Source organism: Leucopleurus acutus (genome assembly GCF_964270905.1).
Source record: "Leucopleurus acutus genome assembly, chromosome: 5".
Classification (NCBI taxonomy): domain Eukaryota; kingdom Metazoa; phylum Chordata; class Mammalia; order Artiodactyla; family Delphinidae; genus Leucopleurus; species Leucopleurus acutus.
This window is the reverse complement of record NC_139147.1, coordinates 99,006,618-99,026,436: the sequence shown is the minus strand read 5'-3', so window position 1 is coordinate 99,026,436 and position 19,819 is coordinate 99,006,618. Positions and strand designations below refer to the sequence as shown.

At 35.6% G+C, this 19,819-nt stretch overlaps 1 protein-coding gene across 2 annotated transcripts in view; it reads right to left on the bottom strand.

The window, feature by feature from the left end:
- Window positions 1-19,819, bottom strand: part of ZBBX (zinc finger B-box domain containing) — a gene marked incomplete at its 5' end in the record, with an annotated part of 104,874 nt that overhangs the window by 47,349 nt on the left and 37,706 nt on the right. For both annotated transcript variants that reach the window (XM_082839129.1, XM_082839130.1), the window contains 2 exons: window positions 796-970; window positions 6,137-6,295. In XM_082839129.1, coding sequence (XP_082695255.1) covers window positions 796-970; window positions 6,137-6,295 — 334 coding nt within the window. The remainder of the gene's footprint in view (window positions 1-795; window positions 971-6,136; window positions 6,296-19,819) is intronic.

The window sequence follows — 19,819 nt, the reverse complement described above, 5'->3', positions numbered from 1 at the left end:
ACACTATGTTACAAAAGAGGACTAATCAGGAGAGGTCCTTACTGGGAAAAAAATGAAATAAAAATCATAAAATTGAATGCTGTCAACTAAGTTACATGATTTAAGTTTATTATCTAATACTTTATTTTTAATGAAAAGCAATTGGAAGCCTCAACAAGATTCTGAGTGATAAAATTAATAAATTGAATTCTTCTAAAGGTATGATTTCCCCCAAAAGGTACTGGGAAACAAAGAGAAGACACTGTACACTTCGGTCATCCAGATCTTCAATGTCTAGAATATGGGTGTGAAAATTACCACGGAAAAATAAAAACAAATATTTCTTCAAAAAGAAAGAAAAACAAAAGACAAATTAATTATCCCCCTGAACTTCACAGCAGTCCCTGAAATATATTTCTCAAGACACATACAAGAAAATTCTCTATTCGTCTCATCTCATAGATCGTCCTGTTTTATGTGTTGTGATTACAGTTCAATATAGGAATAGTTGTTCTGACAAAACTTTCTGCTAGAAGAGGAGCTGAAAGAATCGAATTCTCTATTCATTTGACAGCCTGAATTTATGTAGGAAACAAAGGCAAATATATCCCCAATGCCCAATTCAGGGGGTTATAAATATTAAACCACTAAACCGATGGTCACAGAGTGACTACTCCTTTGAAGAGTTATATCAAACTACTATCCCAATGTTTCAGTGTTTCTGAACACTGCATTTATATTCATGGAGAATGGAGATAAAATAAATTCAGCTTTATTTTAAAGCATTCATTTTATTTTAAAAAAAAAAAGCGGTACCTGGTTTTGCTGCATGTAACTTCTGTTTCTCATTGTCATCATGATGCCCAGTTCTCCATTGCTTTAGAACTTCTTGAAAGGATTGGGCAGAAGCTTGTTCAACAAATGGCCCTTCACACAAGGGCCTATCTCCTGTATTTGTACATTCTTCTTTTTTTGTTGTTGAAAGTTCTACCTAAAACAATTAATAGTGTATCTAAGTATGCTTTACTAAATGTTTTCTATCTTACAATACAGGTAGCATTAATTACTGAGCACTGTGAATCACACATTATTTTTAAACTTAGAATAGAATGTTTTTAAGTTGTACTTATTTATGTGCTTTACTGATTTCTTTAAAACTATAGACAGTTTTAAACGGTCTCTTCAGAAAGTACTAAAACTAGAGCCTACAGGACTGAGGGTTTATCATTAAGTTATCCACCAGTGTTTTCCCTGGAAAGCAGTGATAACCTTGTATCTAATCCTACTTCTCCAGTCGCCTGTTCCCTGCAACCTCCCCACAGCAGAAAGAACAGTTTCTTAACATGTAAATCTGATGTCACTTCTCTGCTCCAAACCCTCCAATGACTCCCTGTGAAACCCTCAGTTCCTACTAGGACTTACAAGGCTGTACACAACCTTGCACGCCCCTGCCTTTCACTTCACTTCCTTTAATTCTCCCCTTCATTCACTCTGCTCCAGCTAAACTTATCTTCTTTCAGTTCTAGGAAATCATCAAGCATATTCCACTCGAGGGCCTTGTGCTAGCTATATCCAGTGTCTGGAATGGTCCCTCTTCATATCTTCACACAGCCATTCCACTCATTTAACTCGGTCTTGGCTCAAACATCACCTACTCAGAGAATAGGTGATGACGCTACTGATGACCCTAAAAACAAAGCCCCTTTCTCCCCAACTTTCCAATCTCTTATCTGCTTTATTTTTCTCTCAATAACCTATCTCCATGGGAATTTACTCTACATGTTTGTTTATTGCTGGTCTCTCCCCATTAGAATGTTAATAGGATCAGGAATGTTGTCTGTTTCCTCAGTGCCAAGAGTAGTGCCTGGCACAAAGTAGGTGCTCATTAAAAGTTAGCTGAATGAATGGACAAATTAATGAATGCAGATGAAACACTGCCTGCTTCTCAATGTAATGACGGGGGGAAAGGATGAATTCCGTACAAAATATAGATCCACTGTGAACACACAGAAGAAAATAAAGGTAGGAATTGGCAGTTATCCAGTGAATCAGAGAAAACAGCCAAATTAGGAAACTAAAGCAAAATAAGTTCCTCACCAATGCTGAATTATCAAATGTGGATTACCTACACTGATGAAATTGCTAAATCTCCATGTGTATCTTCTAGATACAACAGTAGAATCCTCTGTGTTCAGCCCTTAATTGCAAAAAACCAGGCAGATTGTCAGAGGACAATTGAGAGAAAATCGTTAAATGTATGCATATATAAAATTCAGTATAAACAAAAAGCATCTGGAACCTACAGACACTATGCTAGTCGTTGACACAGAAACACAGAAATAGAAATAGAAGCAAAGAGCAGGAATTTAACTCAGACAAACAAGAATCCTATGGACAAAAAAGTGGCAGGGTCAGTATTCCGGAGTGAGAGAATGGTATATATGTTAAGGCATGGAGTTAAAGAACACAGTGGCATGGAACTGTATGCAGTTGTGTTGCTATAGCAAAAAGTGGGATATGAGAAAATATAAAGGGTGGAAAGACAAGTAGGGGCAGATTGTAAAGGATCCTGCCTGCCATCCAGAGAAAATTACACTTAAACATATTGGAAATGCAAACCTACTGAAGAGCCCCACCCAGTAGCTACTGAACAGTCCCACACAGTAGTGTGGGAGAGAAAGAAATTGGAGAACAGTGAGTTTGGATGCAAGGAAACCAATTAAAATTTACATCCATTTCTCAATATCTATCAACATTACAAATGCATAACCCTCTTCACCTAAGAATTTTAGGATTTTATCATATGGATATACTCATATATGCAAAACAATATTTTTCAAAATTATTTTTATACTATAGTTTATACTGGCAAAAGACAAAACAGTATAAATGCTGATAAGAGAAAACATAGTTTAAAAGTTATTTTATATCCAATACATGGAGTATTTTACAACCACTATATAGAATGAGAAAGCTGTGGAATACACGTATATGGATAGCAAAACTACTGTTTAGTGTAAAAAGCATGTTTGCAGAGCAGTATGCAACATACTAATATTTGTGTTAAGAAATACATACATACAAAAGTAGAATAATCATTAGCTTCTAGAAGGGGAGAGAAGAAAATGCACTTTTCACTTTATAGAACTTTTGCACTTTAAGCAAAAGCTAATTTCAGTATTTGGAATAACAATAAGAATAGAAGTGACCAAATATTCAAGAGTTTTCAGACGGTTTTAAGATGAGATGTGGTAACTGATTGAATATGCAAAGGAGAAAGAGAAATGACTGTAGAAAATAAATGTTCCTGGGCTTCCCTGGTGGCGCAGTGGTTGAGAGTCCGCCTGCCGATGCAGGGGACGCGGGTTCGTCGTGCCCCAGTAAGGGAAGATCCCACATGCCGCGGAGCGGCTGGGCCCGTGAGCCATGGCCGCTGGGCCTGCGCATCCGGAGCCTGTGCTCCGCAACGGGAGAGGCCACAACAGTGAGAGGCCCGCGTACCAAAAAAAAAAAAAAAAAAAAAGAAAAGAAAAGAAAAGAAATGCTCCTGCTGGCTTGGAAAGCTAGAAGAGAGGCTGCCACCAACAGTAACATCCATAGGTTTTGGAGAAGACATGATGAATTTCGTTTGGAAATACCTCTGTCTTAGAAGTATGTGGGAAGGTATTTACAGGTACTCAGTAAGCAATATGTGAATGCGTGTGTATATGTATGCTGCACTCATGAAGATGCACTGAAAACTCAGTGCTTAATACAAAATGAGTCAAGTATTCTGGTGATTCTAGCAGCTTTCCAGGGCAGCTCCTTTCTAAGCAATGAATCAGAGACATTTGCATTTTACAGCTATGCCTATGGAATACTTGGCTTCCACGCTGCGGTGGCAGGATAGGAAAAAGCCAGAGGATAGTACATTGGCTCTTAAATGTTTCAGCTCAGAACTGTCATATTTCACTTCCACTCAGAGCACATCAGGACCCTGCCTGATTCTACAGGGGCTAGGAAATTTGAAGAAGCACATGGAATCCAATGCTGTGCATCCATTACCCCTGTAGGCTACATGATACCCCACAAAATACATTTTAATATCCCCACTTTCCAGAAAAGGAAACAGAGGATCAAAAGGCTAAAGTAAACTGCCCGATGTTACAAAGCTAGAAAACCAGAGTCAGGATTTCAAACCCAAGTTTCAGTCTCTAAAATGAAAGTTCTTTCATGAACTGCACCCATTTCCAAGGATATCCACTGGCTTGAATCCATAAGAAAAGTCCTAAGACAGATATCAGGCTTTAGCACCATTTTGACTCTTCCAGGCATGCAAATTGCTTGATAAGCCAATTAAAAATCAGATTCCTGGGTGCAATCTAGATGTAAAAAACATCGAAGTTTGAGTGGCAGGCCAGGAATGCACATTTTTTACAAACTTACCCAGTGATTCTGATGCTTATTGCAGTTGGAGAACCTCTGCTCTTCAGCACAGAGTAGTACCAAGCATATGAGGGGGATATTTCTTTAGTGTGTGCACTGTGTACAGGTGCACACCTGAGGGTCGACAGCAGGGATGCCCAGCCAGGACTACTCACCAGAATGACTGAGCAGGTGTTAAAACCACACGTCTGGACCCACCCAGAGAGATGCTAAACTCAGTCATGTGTGTTTCTCCAGTTGATTATAATGTGCATTCCTGGATGAAACCACTGAATTAATGGCTTTAAGTTAAGACCAGGGGTGGAGGGTCTATACAGCATACACAGTTACCAATGGGGACAAGAGGCAGCATTTATTTTAGGGATTAAAAGAGCAGGCAAAAGAGTAGCTCTATAGCTTTCTAGTAGAGCTAGTTACTTAAATCCTCTCTGGTTTTCTCATCTGTTAAGTGAGATAATAATGTAAAACTTATATGGTTATTTTGATTACTGGATAAGATAAAGCAATTAAAGGATTAAGCCTAGCATACAGTGTTTAATAAATGTTAGCTGTTGATTTATCACTATTTTTATTGGTAGGATAAATTAGATAAAATGAAAAAAAAATTAGATAAAATGGCAGGCATGAAGGAGAAATCCTTAAAACCACAGCCTCTGGGTAATGGTTAAAAGCAGGTAATTTGGGGGTCATAAGGCCTGGGTTCAAACTGAAGTTCCACTATCAATGATATCTTGGGCAATTAAAAAAAAACGCTTTGCCACTATTTTCTCATCCGAAAAAAAAGAAAAAAATTTTAAAAGGGTAAAAAGAGATAATACACGTAAAATATGTAGGATGGTGTCTGGCACATAGTCGGTCCTCAGTACATTATTATTCTAATAAGACTCATTCAGTGATTATTCACAAGCACCCTTGGCAGGTCTATTAGTGAAATTCATGCCAAACTGCTAACCTTCCTGGACAATTCAAGTATAGTTTCTCCACTGTAAAGAGGGCCTACTACCATAGAGCCTGTTTTCTTTCATGTTCTCTGAGCAAAGGTTAGGAACTCACGGGACTGAAGTTCAAGTCTGATTCTGTCACAAAGTAACAAGCTGTGTGACTCTGGCCAAGTTACTATTTCTGAACTACAGTGAAAAGGCGAGTGGCATCTAAAAGAATGAGGATTATTAATTACAAGGATCAAAATTTGAGGAAGTTTCTTTCTTGCTAAAGAATCAATACAACAAGTCTATTATTAAAACACAAACATGAGCTGATGAAAGCTTATCTAGTACATCATAGGATCAGTAATCAATCTGAATGACCACACAATTTGGTATAAATCTGATTTTAAATAACTGTGAAATTGCCTGTCACCTAAAACACTTGGCAAGGTTTTGTATTTTTAGCCTCTCTGAGATCCTGATTAATATAAAATTGTTATATTGCATTGTGGGTTTTTTTTTATATTTCTCCCAAATATTCATTTCCTGATGTGGTGAAAATGCCTGGAAAGCAATATGATCAAAGGATCATTCATCAAAAAACTAGTAGCCAGAGAACTCAAAGCAATCTCTTTAAAAGGATTTTTACAGCGAAAGTGTTTCTGATTAATAAAAAAACAAATTCATATTAACCAACAATGTGATCAAATAATCTCCAAAACTCTACAGCTCTAGCTGAGTATATGAATGACAGTTTCCATGATCATGTATGACAGAAAATGTCTACTATATTTTCCTCAGCTTACCTCAGAGCTGCTCCCCTGAAGAAGAAGAGATTTGGTTTTATGCTGACTTTCACTAATCCCTTTTGTAGAATGATTCTCCCCTTTGGGTTCATCCGGATTAACGTTCTTTATAAACTGATGGGCAACATCCAATACATTGGATAATATTTGAGATTTTGCCTATAAGTAAACAAAATAGGAATAAAAAGCCTAATATGTCAGCTTAACTAATTTAGATATATTAAATCCTGTTTTCATTATTCTATGACTAATAAAATTCAATGCATTTTATTTAATATTTAAAAATACAAATTGCCATTTACATCAACCATATAATAGTGACAGCTGCCATCTACTGAAGGGCTAGTTTGAGCTCATACTATCCTAAGTATCTTAAAAACATGTCATTTAATCCTCAACTCTAAAGCATAACTATTTTTATCATTGTTTTAGGGATAAAGAAAGGAAAGTTTTGAGGGTTTAAATAACTTGCCCTTGGTCACATGGTGAGTGGGTGGCAGAGCTGGGAAGTGACCCCAGGTGTGTATAATTCTAATGACTCCTAGCCTTTCCACTATATCAGCCCTAAATAGGTAGGTGTGCTATTTTGCGCACATCACCGCTAAAGAACTAAATATAATCTAACGGGAGCCTGAATAAGCCGTAATGAGTATTTTGTTGGTGATAAAACATCTTTAGAAGGTATCAGCTACTCAAAAGTGCACATCCAGAAGTGCCCTAGCAAACTCCAAGTTGTTCTTCTCGCCATGCCTTTGCTCATGGAAGGCCCTCCCTCCTCTATTATCTTCTTTGCTGGGCACACTCCTACCTCTCCTTCTAGATTCACCCCAAGTTACTCCCATGGGTCCAAGCACCTCTCCCTGCCGCCCTCCCACAGATGCATGAGGCGCCCATTCTCTGCACCCTCTTTCTACACTGAGGAGATCCCTACCAGCCCACACAGTATTGATTTTATATCATCTTTTGATGTCTGTCTACACCATAAAAGTTCACAGAAGGAAAACATCATGTCTTCTTCAATCTTTGTGTGGTTACCACAGTGCCTGGTAAATAGCATATGGCAAAATAACATAAAAATAAGGTGTTGGGGGAGGGAGAGGGAGAATTACAGAATTAAAATAAATAACTGGGAAACAAGAATTCAAAAAGCCTTTTCAAGTGCCTTCAGAGTAGCCGGAAAAGAAGAGGCAAATCTCAGGAAGGCCCTATTTTCTAAAGGACTTCCCATCAGCAATAAGCCTGGTTTGCCCAAGGAGACCCTGCAGGATTCTGGATCCCATCTGAGCTTGAACCAAACAAACTCCAGAGGGAAGATGCAGACACTTCGGAGACTCTCTGAAAACCTGACATTAGGAACACAAGTAATAGGTCTTACTTCTCAGCAAATGTTCTCAAGATAGAGGAAAACTTCAGCAGGGATCAGAAATGATTATTTTATACTCTCCCATGAAAATGTGCCTATTTTAAAATTTTCATCTAGCTACCTATTTAAATAGCTAAGACTACTTTCCAGTTATGATCTTTAGTAAATCTATTAAGATTCACTGCAATCTGATTCTGGAATAAATCAGCGAACATCAAATTAACTAGTGTTACTTCATACTGAATTAATAAATTTATCTATGAAAAGTGACTAAAATGACCTATGCACACATATTGCTGTCCATATACAAACCTATGGCATCTGCTCCAAATTTTCCCAAAGATCATCAAAAAGCCTTTACAGACCTAAGCAGTCCTTATTTTTATAAGAAATTCATATTTATAATACAAAATTGTTGTCTATACTCATTATACTGTGCATTAGATCTCCATGGCTTATTTACTACTTGTTGCAAGTGTGTACCCTTAAACATCAGTCTTATCCCCTTCGTGGCCCCATCCCCTGTAAACACCATTTTGCTGTTTTTTATGAGTCTGACATTTTGGATTCCACATATAAGGGATATCATACAGTATTTGTCTTTCTCTGTCTGACATATCTCACTTAGCATAATGTGTTCAAGGTCGATCCATGTTGTCACAAATGGCAAGAGAATATCCTCTTTCTCATGGCTAAATGATATTTCATTGTGCATATATACCACATCTTTTTTATCCATTCACCTATTGATGGGCATTTAGGTTGTTTCCATATCTTAGATATTGTGAATGATGCTATATAGGAGTGTATCTATCTCTTCAAAATCCTGTTTTAATTTCCTTTGGCTATATATCCCGAACTGGAACTGCTGAATCATATGGTAGATCTATTTTTAATTTCTTGAGGAAACTCCATATTATTTTCCATAGTGGCTGCACCAATTTACATCCCCACCAACAGTGTATGAGGGTTCCCTTTCCACCACATCCTTGCCAGCACCTGTTGTCTTCTTGAGGACATTACTTGGTTTGGGGTTAGTGGAGATTATAAAGAGACACAAAGGAACATTTGGGGAGTGATAGAAATACTGTGTATTTATTTATGCTGAACGTTACACAAGTGTACTGTAATGTATTTTCAGAACTAATCAAGCTGCACACTTCAAAGGAGTGCATTTTACACAACAATGTGAACATACTTATCACTGCTGAACTTAAAAATGGTTAAGATAGTTATGTTTACATTTTTTTGTATTTTACCACAATTTTTAAACAATGTAGACACAGAAATAATGTGTGATTTTATTGTTCATAAATTAAACCTGAATAAACTTGATTTATCAAGAAAAAAAAAGGAAATTAAGCCAATGGTAATGTTTCATTTTTCCAGAAACATCTGCATTTTAACAAATATTTTTTTAAGAGAAGTAATCCAATTTAACCTGATTTTAAATTCCCTAGAATAAAGTACTATTGACTTCAAAGGTGGTTAAAATTTCTAGTTTATATTTTATATTTTTAAAAATATCAAAAAACAATAGTATTTTATATAAAATTACCAAGATAGAATTAACATTCAAATATATATACACATATTTAAATAGCACAGAACAAAGATTATTTCTGTCCTAAAATGAATCTTGCTATCAATGATTCTGTAATTTTTATAACAGTTTTACGTAGCATATTAAGAGACCCTTAAATGGCCAAAAAAAAGATTTTATTCTTAAATTAAATTTAGTGGGCTTCCCTGGTGGTGCAGTGGTTAAGAATCTGCCTGCCAATAGATACAAAATTAAAGAAATAGGAAAAAATTTTTTCCTTATGATGAGAACTCTTATGATTTACTCTCTTAACAACTTTCATATATAACATTGATATATACAACGACATGGGTTCGAGCCCTGGCCTGGGAAGATCCCACATGTCGTGGAGCAACTAAGTCCGTGCGCCACAACTACTGAGCCTGTGCTCAAAAGCCTGCAAGCCACAACTACTGAGTCCACATGCCACAACTACTGAAGCCTGAGCGTCTAGAACCCATGCTCTGCAACAAGAGAAGCCACGACAATGAGAAGCCCGCGCACCGCAAGGAAGAGTAGCCCCGGCTCACCACAACCAGAGAAGGCCCATGCTCAGCAACAAAGACCCAACACAGCCAAAAACAAAAACAAACAAATAAATAAATTTAGTGCTAAAAAATAAGATAAATATCATGAATAACTGATAAATTGGAATCCTATATCTAAATGTCTTAAGATTCCATTAATTCAACATAAATAAAATGCCAATAAATGTGAATTTTTTTTTCCCACAACACATTTAAATATTACTCTTCTTGGTTGTTAGAGTATATATGTATACTCTATTTTTCTCATTCTTAAAAGAATTTTACAAGGAAAGTGAACAGAACTGTGATCCCCATTACTGTGGATACAAAACACTGCGGCCTGAGTTAGAATCAAGGTCTTCCTTCTTCCAGCCTAATCCCTTTTCCCTACCAAATTATGTTAACACAGAAAATGTGTTTTACTTTTGACTTTCTGAAACTTAAAATTATTCAATTGTATCTCTAATAATGGATATGAACATTGTTCCTTCCATTTAAAAAAACTATATATATCGTGAATGTTTACCACAATAAGTTTAGTGAACATCCATTTCTCATATAGATACAAAATTAAATAGGAAAAAGAATTTTCCTTATAATGAGAACTCTTATGATTTACTCTCTTAACAACTTTCATATATAACATTGATATATACAACTGCTTGTGCAGAGATTAGATTGTTGAGTTCTTGTTTTTAATTACATTTATTGTGCTTATTTATTTTCATGTTTGACCAAGCACTAGCACATTGAAGGGAGGAATAGAGATACTCCTTTCACTCATCTCACCGACATATTGCAGGAGAGAGGGGAATTGGAGGGCTACATGAACTTTGAGAAAACAAAACTTTTGAGCAACAAAGTTAAAAGTATTCTATAAGAGTAGAATTATACAACAAACTTAAGCCATCTATCCCCTAAGAGGTATAAAATTTAACAGAATCATTAAGATTAGAAATTCACCACAATACTATTACATGCTATTTTATAATACTTAAAAGTTCCTACATATGTGAAAAATATATCTGTCATATGTTATTTTTAACAATGTTAATTCTTCCAATGATTGCAGAATATCTTTCCATTTGTTTGTGTCTTCTTCAATTTCTTTCAGCAATATTGTTAATAGTTTTCATGCACAGGACTTTCACCTCCTTGGTTAAATTTATTCCTATATATTTTATTTTTTTATTGCAATGGTAAATGAATTGTTTCCTTAATATTTCTCTCTTCTAATTTGTTGCTAGTGTATAGAAACACAACCTTTTTCATATTGATTGCAAATCTATGGTTTTTGTTTATTATTCTAATAGCTTTTCAATGAAGTCTTTATGGTTTTCTGTAAATAAAATCATGTCATCCACAAATAGTGACAGTTTAACTTCTTCCTTTCCAATTTAGATGCTTTTTATTTCTTTTTCTTACCTAATTGTTCTGGCTAGGACTTCCAATACTATACTAAATAAGAGTAGTAAGAGTGGGCATCCTTGTCTTGTTCCTGATCTTAGAGGGATAGCTTTCAGGTTTTCATCATTGAGTATGATGTTAGCTGTGAATCTGTCATATATGGCCTTTATTACTTTGAAGTATATTACTTATCTACATATTTTATTGAGAGTTTTTATCATAAATGGGTGTTGAATATTGTCAAGTCCTTTTTCTGCATCTTTTGAGATGATTACTTGGTTTTCTCCTTCATTTTGTTAATGTGGTGTATCATGTTGATTGATTTGTGACTGTTGAATCATTTTTGCATCCCTGGAATAAATTCCACCTGATCATTGTGCATGATCCTTTAAATGTATTATATCTGGTTTGCTAATATTTTGTTGTGAATTTTCACATCTACGTTCATCAGAGATATTGGCCTGTAATTTTATTTTTTTGTGCTGTCCTTGTTTGGTTTTTGGTAACAAGGTAATGTTGGTCTTGTAAAACAAACATTCCCACCTCTTCAAATATTTGGAAGAGTTTGAGAAGGATAGGTATTAAATCTTCTCTGAATGTTCGGTAGAATTCACTCATGAAGCTGTCTAGGCCTGGACTTTTGCTTTTTGGAGGGTTTGTGATTACTTTTACAATCTCCTTACTAGTGATTGGTCTATTCAGATTTTCTATTTTTTCATGATTCAGTCTTGGAAGATTGTTTGATTCTAAGAATTTGTCCATTTCCGCTAGGTTGTCCTATTGTTGGTGTATATCTATTTGTAACATTCTCTTACGATCCTTTGTATTTCTGTAGTATCCATTGTGATTTTTAGTCTTTTGTTTCTAATTTTATTTATCTGAACCTCCTCTTTTCTTAGTGAATCTAGCTAAAAGTGTGTCAACTGTATCTTTTCAAAGAATGACCTCTGTTTAATTGATCTTTTCTATTGCCTAAAGTCTCTATTTCATTTATTTCCACTCTGATTTTTATTATTTCCTTTCTGCTACTGACTTTGGGCTTCATTTGTTCTTCTTTTGCTAGTTCCTTTAGGTGTAAGGTTAGAATGTTTGAGAGGTTTTTTGTTTCTCGAGTCAGGCCTGTAATGCTACAGACTTCTCTCATAGTACCACTTTTGCTGCATCCCATAGATTTTGGTAGGCTGTATTTTCATTTTTGTCTTCAGGTATTTTTTTATTTCTCCTTTGACTTCTTCATTGACCCAACAGTTGTTCATTGGGAAGCTGTTTAGTCTTCATACATTTGTGACTTTTCCAGCTTTCTTCTTATAATTAATTTCTATTTTCATATCACTGTCATCAGAAAAGGTGCTTGACATGATTTCAATTGTCTTAAATTTATTGATATTTGTTTTGTGCCGAAACGTATGGTCTATTCTTGAGAAAGTTCCATGTGCATTTGAGAAGAATGTGTACTCCACTGCATTTGGATGGAACGTTCTGTATAAATTTATCAAATTTGTCTGGTCTAATGTTTCATTTAAGGTTGCTGTTTCCTTGTTGACTTTCTGACTGGGATGATCTATTCACTGATGTAAGCAGGGTGTTAAAGTTCCCTACTATTAACTATTTTTGTGTTGCTGTCAATCCCTCCCTTTAGGTCTGTTAATAATTGCTTTATATATTTTGGTGCTCCTATGTTAGGTGCAAATATATTAATAAATGTTATATATTCTTGATAAATTGTTCCCTTTATCATTATATAATGTCCATATTTGTCTCTTGTTACTTTTTTAGCTTGAGGTTTATTTTAACTGATATGAGTATGTTCACAATCACTTTCCTGTGGCTACCATTTTCTTAGAATATCATCTCCCATCCCTTTACTTTAAGCTTATGTCTGCTTTTAGAGCTGAGATGAGTCTCCTGAGGCAACATGGAGTTGGTTCTTGTTTTATAATCCATCCAGCCATTCTGTGTCTTTTGACTGGTGAGTTCAATCTATTCACATTTAGGATGATTATTGACAGATGAGGACTTAGTACTGCCATTTTATCTTGTTTTCTGGTTGCTCTATATCTCCATTGTTTCTTTTTCCTTGTGTTTCTGTCTGCCACTTTACTTTGGTAGTTTCCTACAATGTTTTTCAGTTTCCTCTTGTTTTATATTTTATGCCTCTGCTCTAGATTTATGTTTTGTGGTTACCATGAGGTTTATATAAAAGTCTCATAGATAAAATAGTCCTTTTTCTGCTGATGGCATATTATCTTCATTTGCCTATTCAAGTTCCATTCTTGTCCTCTTCCCCTTTATATGTTTTTGTTGTCTCAAATTATCCATTTTTATGTTGTGAGTTTGTAACCAAATTGAAGTGTCTATACTTATTTTTACTGCTTTTTCCTCTTTAACCTCTATGCTATAATTGTTTAAAAACCTAATTAATTTATCATTTTTGGTAAGGCAGGTCTAATGGTGATGAACTTCCTCAGCTTTTGTTTGTCTGGTAAATGCTTTATTTCTCCTTCATATCTGAAAAATAACTTCGCTGGGTAGAGTATTCTTGGCTGACAGATTTTATCTTTCAATATTTTGAGAATGTCATTCCACTCTCTTCTGGCATGTAGAGTTTCTGCTGATAGCCTGATGGGGTTCCTTTGTAAGTTACTATCTTTTTTCTCCTGGTTGCCTTAGAAATTCTTTATCATTGCCTTTTGACAGTTCTAATATAATGTGTCTTAGAGAAGGTCTTTTTGCACTGAGATAATAATAATGTGTTCTCTTAATTTCCTGGACTGGTATCTCCAGATCCTTCAGATTTGGGAAGTTCTCAGCTATTATTTCTTTAAACTCTCTGCTCCCTTCTCCCTCTTTTCTCCTTCTAGGATACCCATTATCCTTATGCTGCCTTTCCTAATGGAGCTGGATAGTTCTCATAGAATTTCTTCATTTTTAAAAGATCTTAGTTCTCTCTTCTCTTCTACCTGAATCACTTCTATATTTATATCTTTGAGTTCACTAATTCTTTTTTCCATATGGTCTCTATTTCCAGTGCTTTCTAATGCCTCTTCATCTCATTTATTGAGTTCTTCAGCTCTAGATTTTGTTCTGTTTTTCAGAGTTTCAGTTTTGCTAAAGTATTCCCTCTGTTCATTAATTTTATTCCTGAGCTCATTTGAATGGTCTTTCTGAGTTTCCTTGTAACTCACTGACTTTCATCATGACAGCTATTTTGAATTCTCTATCAGTTAGATTGTATTATTCTATGACTTTAAGTTCGATTTCTAGAGAATTGTCATTTTCTTTTTGTGATACTGTGTTATCATGGTTTTTCATGGTGCTTGAGGAGTTGTTCCTCTGCCAGCGCATATGAAGTAGCAAACACCTGTCTTATTTAGATAAAGCTTTATAGCTTTGATTCTAACAGTTAAACCAGTTGGTATATATTAAAAGCCTTTCTTTTGTTTTTCAGTAGGTGGCACTACAGCACAAGTTTTTGGTTTCTCTTACCTGAGCTGCCTCTGGCTATATTTGAGAATGGGCATTTCCCACCCTCCACTGCCTCTGTCAGAGGTGTCTTCAGTATCCAAGTTGTCACTGTTTGGGTCTCCGGGGTTGCTGGTGCCTTGCTGTGCCAGTGTCACTGCTGTTGCTAGCATTGCCACTGGGGACACCAGGGTAGTGGACACCCCACCGCGTCCAAGGTCACCCGGATTGTGGGGAGAGTAGCATGGGTCAAGAGTACCCCTGCTGCATCTGGGGTTGTCAGGTTCAAGGATGCCACTGCCAAAGGTAGGGGGAGGCCAGAATCACAGGCACCCACCAAGGATGGAGGGACCACGGTTGTGGGCCCTTGCCGCCAGCACTGCTGCCTGGTCCCCTGTGACCATGGGTGCCACTGCAGTTGGGATTCTGGAGTTATGTGCTCTGCTACTGGGTTATCTGGGGCTGTGGGATCACCTGCCATGGTCAGCAGGCTGGGATCATGGGTACCACCTCCAATGCTCCAACAGTTCTGCCTCTTCTTTGTGTTCCAGTCCACTCACTTCCAGATGTACAGATGTGTGGAACTCTCTGGCATCCTAGTGTGTTGGACAGAGGAAGCTTGGCTGGGTTATGGATGTTTTACTAGTTGTAGACTGAAGGAGAGAGACAGAGCATCTCATGTTACCATGATGTTGACATCACTCCAAGAGCAAACTGTTTATCCTTTTGAGATGATGTTTTCTTCCTTAACTAACCACAGCAAAAAAACCTCATGTCTTCTGGGTGCTCTTATAACTCCCAGCTTACATCTTTGCTGGAGCTTTGCTTTTCAGTGTGATCCATATATCAACAGTATCATCGTCACCTAAAAGCTTGCTAAAAATATGAAATCTATGTCCCACTCAGACTCACTGAATCAGAATCTGCAGTTTAATATGTAATTTAACATACATTAAGGTTTGAGAATCACTATGTCAGAACACTTAGTCAGCTGTGTTACAGTTGTTTGAAAATATCTATCTTCTCTTTTGTGATGATGAATTCCTTGATTCCTTGAGAAGGGGGACCATGTCATATATATAAATGTGTACACACACACATATATATAAAATTCTCCTCCCTGCAGCCCTGTCCTTCATGCTTTGCAACTAGAACATTGTTTGATGCTGGTAAGTACTTGAGAAATATTGGTTGAATCTAATTTAACTGACTTACTGAGATAAAAATGACTAAAAATTCCATTTGAACATTCATTCCTTATACCCAAGCTGAGTCAATGTCAACACAGGCAAAATAAGTGGCACTATTAATAACAGCACAAAAGGGCAAATCATTTACCTCTCTAAGCCTAAATGTTTACACCTGTAAAATGAAGACAATCTCTACCTTGCAGGGCTGTTGTGAATACATATCTTTTAAGAAAAACACCTAGCAGAGTGATGACATAAAGAAATGCATTCAAATGACTGCTATCATTTTATCTAGATCACGATAGCATACTATTTCTCTGTAAATAAGGTAAATAGTTTAAATATCCAGAAAATAGAATTCCTGCCAAACTCAATAGACCTCTGACGATGGTATAATGAAGAGGTCAGTAAATAATTCTATCACCATAAAACAAATGCTAAACTGGATAAATTTGTTAAAAACCATTTCAGAACTCTGGAAACCAACCAAAAGCAAACAAATTAAGAAATATTTATTCAAGAAAAACTACGCTGAAATTAATGAAGAGCAGTAAAAGTGTAAGGCTTCCCTGCATGGGGCTACTCCTATATTAAATGTCCCTTCCCAAGTCTGTCAATTACTAAGGCAAGACTGGCCTTGCTGAACAGGGAGTGTGCCTGATTGCCAGGGGAGGACAGAGTCTTGAAGTTACATTGGCATTATCAGTGAACTAGAAAATTTGGTTATAAATGAATGGGGAAAACCTTCGGTTCTGACAGCCTGAGGTTTTGGTCCCAGTTGGGAAGAGCAGTGGACCAGACAAACACTTAATGGAATGATCCTGAAAATGAGATCTATATAAGCACTGATTAAAAAATGGAAATCACAGAAAAAACCCAAGTGAAAATTCTTGAGTATGACTTATATAAACTAACAATAGATTTGAAATGAAAGGAAGAAGATTCAATCAACTTGAAGACAGACCAAGATAAATCATCTAAATTGAAAAGAAAAATGTAAAAGATTAAAGAAAAAGAACACAGCTTTAAAGACTTATGGGACAGCATCAAGCATCCAACATACATTTAGTGGGAATATCAGAGGGAGAGAAATGAGCATAAAAATTATAAGAAATGAGGGCCCCAAATATTCATATTTGATGAAAAATTATCACTTCAAAAATCCACAAAGCTCAACAGGTCCCAAGAAAGATAAACAGAGAGATCCACACCAAAACATATCGTAATCAAATTACTGAAAGCCAAAGACAAATAGAAAAATTTGAAAGGAAAAAGGGAAAAATGACTCACTACATATAAGGCTACATCAGTATGAATAACAAGCTGATTTCACATCTGAAAAAATAGAGACCCAGAAGGTAATGGAATGATACAAAGTGCTGAAAGGAAAAACTGCCAAAGATAATTTTATATTCAGAAAGAGGATCATTCATTTCTAGCATATCAGCCTTACAAGAAATACTAAAGAAAGGTTTTAAGGCTGAAAGAAATACTAAAGAAAGGTTTTAAGGCTGAAAGGTTTAAATCTACCAGAAGAAAGATAGAGGCCTGGAAGCATAAATACATGAGTAAATAGAAAAGATGCTTAAGCATTTATTTTCTCTTTTATTTTCTTAATTTCTTTTACAAGCATAAAATCATATATAGCAACATCATTAGCATTATCATTAACACTATGGCCTTACTGATTTTCTGCCTAGCTGTTCCATTAGAAATTTCAATACCTCCTTCTCAGAAATTAATGAAACAGCTAGGCAGAAAATCAGTAAGGCCATGGAAAACTTTAACGACATCAAGTAACTTGACCTAAATCACATTTAAAGAACCCTCAACCTCACAACATCAGATTACGAATTCTTTTCAAGATCACATGGAACATTCTCCAAGACAGACATATGCTCCACATAAAATAAGTATTAATAAATTCATAAGAATTGAAATCATAGAAAGTATGCTCTCTGATCTCAACAAAAATATATAAATCAGGAACAAATAGTTTTGGGAAATAATAAAATATTTAGAAGTTGAACAACCCATTTCTAAATCACCTTTGGATGAAAAATAAGTCACAAAGAAAATTAGAAAATTGACTGGAAATAAAAACACAACATATAGAAATGTATGGTATACAGTAAAAGCAGTAGTTAAAGTGACAGTTATAGCTTTCAGTGCTATTTTGGAAAGGAAGAAAAATCTAAAATCATAATCTAAGCTTCACTTCAAGAAGGTAGAAAAAGAAAAGAAAAAAGTTCAAAAGGAGGTAGAATTCACAAAATAAGGATCAGAGTAGAATCAATGAAATAAAAACAACTGCAAAAAAATCAAGGCAACTAAAATTGGAAAGACTTAAAAATTTATAAACTTTTAGCTAAACTGACCAAGAAAAAAAACAGAGTAAAATACAAATTAACAAATCAATAATGAAATAAGAAACATCGCTATAGACCTACAGTAATTTCTGGATTATATTGGAATATAATATATTATAGTGGAATTTGAAACATTTACGCCAACAAATGGACAACTTAGATTGAATGGACAAATTCAATGAAAGACATAAATTACCAAAATTGACTCAAGAAAAAGAAGAAAAGAGAATAATAAGGTAAAGAAATTGAATTAGTAATTGAACATTTTCCCATGAAAAAAATCCCAGACTCAGATTGCTTCACTGGCAAATTCTATCCAACATTTAAGGAAGAAATTAAACCAATCCAATACAAACACTTACAGAAAATAGACAAGGAAATACCTCTAAATGAATTTTATAAGGCTAATACAACCCTGATACCAAAGAAGATAACCATATTTCAGGAAAACAAATCTACAGCTTAATATGCCACATGAATGTAGATACAAAGTTCCTTCCCAAAATATTAACAAATTCAATCCACCAACATGTAAATTATGCATGACCAAGTGAAATTATACCCCTGTAATGCAGTCATAACATCTGAAGATCACGTACTGTAATAAGCCATGTTAATAAAGGACAAACAGCATGATTATTTCAGTAAGAGCAGGAAACACACACAACAAACAGGAAATACAAAGGAACTTCCTCAAACTGATAAAAGCGTCTACAATAAAACCTATAACTAACATCAGAATTAATGGTGAAAGACTATATGCTTTGCCCTTAATCAGAAAAAAAGCCAGGAAGTAAACACTCACTACTGCTTTTTAACATTTACTGGCAGCTCTAGGTAACACATTAAGACAAGCAAAAGAAATAAAAGGCATCTAGGTTGGAAAGGAAAAAGTAAAACTACTTTTATTTGTAGAGGATACAATCCTTTATGTAGAAAATCCCAAGGTACCTAAAAAAAAACTATTATAATAAGTGAGTTCATCAAGGTCACAGAACTCAGGATCAACATTCAAAAATCTATTTTATTTCTATATACTAGCAATGAACAACCTGAAAATAAAATTAAGAAAAGAATTACATACACAGTAACTTCAAAATGAATAAAATACTTGGGAAAACATTTAACAGAAAAGCACAAGAACTTAACACTAAAAACCACAAAACACTGACAAAGGAAATTAAATGAGATCTAAATAAATGAAACAAAATCATGTTCATAGACAGAAAGACAATATTGTTAAGTGGCAATTTTCCCCAAATTGATTTGTGGACTCCATAAAATCCTTAGCAAAATCCCATGAAGGGGCCTCCCTGGTGGCGCAGTGGTTGAGAGTCCGCCTGCCGATGCAGGGGACACAGGTTCGTGCCCCGGTCCGGGAAAATCCCACATGCCGCAAAGCGGCTGGGCCCGTGAGCCGTGGCCGCTGGGCCTGCGCGTCCAGAGCCTGTGCTCTGCAACAGGAGAGGCCACAACAGTGAGAGGCCCGCATACCACAAAAAAAAAACCACAAAAAAACATGACCCATGAAAGAAAGATAAATAGAGGCTTTGTTATGAAATTTGATCAATGAAACTTGATCTGAGAATGTCATATATTCTATACCAAAATTCCATCAAGTTTTGTGTTTGTTTGTTTGTTTTTGTAGTAATTGACAACCTTATCCTAAAATTGACAATCTTATTCTAAAATGTATATGGAAATGTAAAAGACCTAGAATTTGAATTTTTCAATTTGTATTAAAAAATAAAGTTGAGCCATAGACTAGGAGAATATATTTGAA